Source organism: Lactuca serriola, chromosome 9, assembly GCF_051521515.1.
Source record: "Lactuca serriola cultivar US96UC23 chromosome 9, Lser_US96UC23_V15, whole genome shotgun sequence".
Lineage (NCBI taxonomy): Eukaryota > Viridiplantae > Streptophyta > Magnoliopsida > Asterales > Asteraceae > Lactuca > Lactuca serriola.
In genome coordinates, this window is record NC_136416.1 from 77,545,996 (window position 1) to 77,550,143 (window position 4,148).

At 33.1% G+C, this 4,148-nt stretch overlaps 1 protein-coding gene across 1 annotated transcript; it reads right to left on the bottom strand.

Annotated features, from left to right (window-relative positions):
• Window positions 1–502: 502 nt before the first annotated feature.
• On the bottom strand, window positions 503–3,464 carry LOC145075859 (uncharacterized). Its single transcript, XM_079021949.1, has 4 exons — window positions 3,338–3,464; window positions 2,430–3,248; window positions 816–1,097; window positions 503–752 (listed from the first exon to the last, which is right to left on the bottom strand). Exons 2-4 carry the CDS (start codon window positions 3,179–3,181, stop codon window positions 569–571), a joined length of 1,218 nt encoding a protein of 405 aa, XP_078878075.1. The 5' UTR covers window positions 3,182–3,248; window positions 3,338–3,464; the 3' UTR covers window positions 503–568.
• Between the last annotated feature and the right edge of the window lie 684 nt (window positions 3,465–4,148).

Sequence of the window (4,148 nt, forward strand, 5' to 3'; positions counted from 1 at the left end):
GCTAATAGTTTTATTCTAGAAAAAAAACTAATTTTAAAAAACATTAAAAAAGAAAATAATAAAAAAATTAAGAAAGTATTGCAAACGTTATCTACAAAGTTCGTAAAAAATTACATACGTTAAAAAAGATGCAACTGAAATTGAAAATATTATTAATAAAACGGTAAAAAAAATTAAAAAAATCAAGTTAAAAAAAAATCGTGGAAATTATAAAAATAAATTGTATCACATTCATAAATAAAAATTTAAGAAAATCAAAGTTTTAAAAAAAATTAAAAAAAAAGTTATACAAAAATTCTTAAAAAAACACTTAGAAAAAATGAAAGTTGAAGAGGTTAGAAGAGGCAAGTCAAGTGTTGCGCCACGCGCGCAGAGGTTTTGTAGTCTGAAGTCTTCCAAAAAACAAACTGCTGCGAAAGGGAAAGTGCTGCGCGTGTGCTGCGCCGCACAGCAATAAGTGGTTTGAAGAGGTTTTTATAGAAAAACAAACAGCACCTTAGTGCTAGATATGATGATAATATTAACCGAATAAACAAGTGAAAATTAAACAGATTCACCTATTTTGTAATTAAGGCATGAAAAACGGATCTTCTTTGTTCTTGTAAATCTCAAACAACTGCTTTGAATATTTAAATGCAAGTGTCATGCATAATTCACTCCCCTTTGTGTCATATCTTCTCAACTCTTCAACTGTTTTGTTCAAATCACCACTTGAGTCTCCATCAGTAAAAATTTCAGCCACCTTACTAGCCCTATAAACATTATAAATCATAAATTATAAATTATCAATCTTTATTAAAAAAAAATAAACTCACGTTAATACATTAGTCTGACTAAACCCTCTTGCATTTTGATGTAGTGTTCCATTACATTCTTTCTCATCTTTTGTTTGTTGTTTATAAAGAACACAAACAGCCTTCATACACAATTCAGGATCCTTCTTAAAATCAGCTAACATATCTCCCTCTAAATCCCACTTCAAATTCAAATCCTTTTTGCTTCTAATCTTGTTTAAAGTTACTTTAAATTCATTTGATCCATTTGCAGAATCAAGAATGATGTCATCTAATTTTCTCAGCTTCTTTAAGGGTTGCCTACTTTGTTGGGTTAATCGGATTCAAGTCTAGTTTTAAGAAAGTTGCCTTTTATTAATTCTCAGTTTTAGATTAGGAGTCAAAGTGTTTTATTTTATTATTTTAGAAGTTTGAGTAGTTTTCAATTTCTTTAGTATAAATATAGGACGTGTCTTTTCTTAATTGTATTCAGAATTTAGTTTAGCTTATTAATAAAGCTTTGACAGCAAGTAACTTCCGTTGTTTGATTACCTTTAGTCTTACACTTGGTATCAGAGCAAGGTGAAGACGTTGCCGGTTTGAGAGTCGGTTTCAAGAAAACCGTAGCCTTTCACTGTGGGGCAGACGCAGTGGGGACCGGGTTCGGTTTAAGGGGGTGTGATTCGAGGTTGATTACAAAGCAACCCCGGTTTCTTATCGGGTTTGTGAGAGACTAACCGGAGGCGCGGAGTAAACGAACGGGAAGACGTTAAAGCGGGAGACTTTGAATCGGTTCGTTTTGCGGGTGACGGAAGACGGTAAAGGTGGTTGTGACCTTGTCTTGTTGTTCGGTGGAAAAGTGCTCTCGGAACAAGTTTGATTAGGTCGGGGTTGTCAAAAAAGGAGAATAAGTTCTTGATCGGTTTGTTCGTGATAAGGGGATACCGACGTAGGTGCGTGAAAAGCGGGCAGGAAGGATCCGTCAAAGCAGGTGGCTTTGGATTCAGTTCGTTTGACATGATTGAAAGAAAACGGTGAAGCGGGTAACTTTGTTTTCTTCGTGGGTGGAGTTGCCTCTTTGAAGAACGGTAATTGAAATAAAGGAAGAGATTGGACAAACAACATGGTGTGAACATTATGGCGGTGGAAGTTCAAATCGGGTGGCTTTGGATGTGGCTGGGGAGAGGTCGTGAATCCTAGAAAAGTCTAGATAGTAATGAACATGTCCAACGGGATGTCATGGTATATGTCACATGTGTTGTCACCAATTCAAATGGGTTGTTAGAAGACTTTTAACGTGACCAAGGTGAAGGTCGGGTGTCCGGGAAAGATCGAGAATCGGGGATGGTTCGAAAAGATGGTGATTAAACATTGTTTTGAACGAGTGGCTCGTATGTCAAATCCGATTAAAGGGGTGATTGTTGGGTTAATCGGATTCAAGTCTAGTTTTAGGAAAGTTGCCTTTTATTAATTCTCAGTTTTAGATTAGGAGTCAAAGTGTTTTATTTTATTATTTTAGAAGTTTGAGTAGTTTTCAATTTCTTTAGTATAAATATAGGACGTGTCTTTTCTTAATTGTATTCAGAATTTAGTTTAGCTTATTAATAAAGCTTTGACAGCAAGTAACTTCCGTTGTTTGATTACCTTTAGTCTTACATACTTTCATCTTCTTTAACTTTCTTTATGAGTGTGCAAATTGGAGCATCATCATCATCACTTGTTTCATCTTCGCTTGCAACTATTCTGCAAGATCTTTTTCTTTTTATAGAAACTTGAGACTGCAGTTTAAAACAATCCGTATGATCTTCATCAGCGTTCTTCAAAATTGAATTAGAATGATTTTGAACTTTTGGGATCTGATCATCGTAACTTACATCTTCATCACTAATATCGATAATTACAGAAGAAAGGGGAGGGGCAAAACCTGGAATTGATGGGGCAATGTTCTTATTGAAGCTTCCATCGTCTTCAAATGGTAATCGCTTTTTAACTTTGCTACAATTTTCATTCATGCCCTTCATGTTCAGCTTTGACTCAAATTCACAAACTTGTGACACCAATTTTTTGACCTTTTCCTTCCATAAACGAAGCTCAATTTCAGCTTTTGCTTTCTCACGTTCCAAAACCTTGTTTTTGATCGTTAACCGAAGAAACTCATCTTTTTCGTTTTCTTCACATGTTAGATCAATTATCGTCATTTTCCCCTTTTCTTCATTGATCATGACCTTCTGAAACCTTGCGATCTGCTCCTCAAGTTCCTTGTTCCTTTTCTGTAAGTTTTCGACCTCAGCTTTCAAAATCAAGCACCCGATTTCATCCAGTATGCTCTTTTTTTCTATTTCTAGGCATCTTTTTCTGTTATTGTCTAGCTCCTTAGCAAAATCAGTTACGAGAGCCATCTTTTTCATCACTTTAACATTCTCGACATGGCTTCCTTCATCAAGGAAGTTAACAATCACTGCGTTCCAACAAACCCTAGGTCCGAAATTCAGAAAAACAGAATAACCATAATGCCAACAAAGATTAAATAAAGAAATAAACAAAATTTGGACAGCTGAACATACAATAATAAGAGTGAAGATTACAAACCATCAACCATGCCCTTCGGTAAGTCTGTGAATCAAGCAAAGCATTCATCGGAGTGAGTGTGTTTACTACAGCCAAATGGCTAAACTAACTTTACTTTTTCACTTTTAATTCTAAATTTAGTATTTTATAAGTTTTGAGTTTTTTCTTAGTAAATTTCCATGAATTTTCAATATTTTTGTTAGTTTAGTGATTAGTTTCAAATAAATTAATATCCAACTAGTTGTGAGACCCGTATATTATACGGGTTGATTAAAACAAAATGTTAAATACAAACGATTAAATGAGAAGTTTATTTGAATTTGAAATTTGAAATAAATAAAAATTATGAGAAAAAAAACATGCAAAAAATAAATAAGTTAGAATTATTGTTTAGTTATCAGACTTGTATACTAAACAGGTTAATTATAACAAAATGTTAAACACAAAGGTTTAAACTGTAAATTTATTTAAAATTGAAATTGAAATTTAAAATTTAAAATTTGAAATTAATATCATTATGGTAGGTTTAATTTATGGAAACTAATTAATAATATATTAGAAATGGAAAATGAAATAAATGACAAGTAGAAAATAAATATATCTCTAAATTATGACAAAATGACATGTGGCAAATTGAATGAGAGGAGGACATGTGGCAAAATCATTCTTATTTATTAGGGTAGATTTTTGTTGGTTTTACGGATTTAATCGGTATCCAGTTTTTCCCATTAGTTTGGTAGAAATATTGAGATTTTTTCAGAAAAATACTCTATTTTTTTCCCATTAGTTTGATAGAAATATTGAGAC

Bases quoted from the DNA above. Each gene is read 5' to 3' on its own strand.
- LOC145075859 (XM_079021949.1), bottom strand. From the start codon at position 3,181: ATGAAAAAGATGGCTCTCGTAACTGATTTTGCTAAGGAGCTAGACAAT. The intron at 1,098-2,429 runs GTAAGACTAAAG...AACCCAACAAAG, and splicing joins GTTAAAGAAGATGAAAGTAT to TAGGCAACCCTTAAAGAAGC. The intron at 753-815 runs GTGAGTTTATTT...TAATGTTTATAG, and splicing joins AGTCAGACTAATGTATTAAC to GGCTAGTAAGGTGGCTGAAA.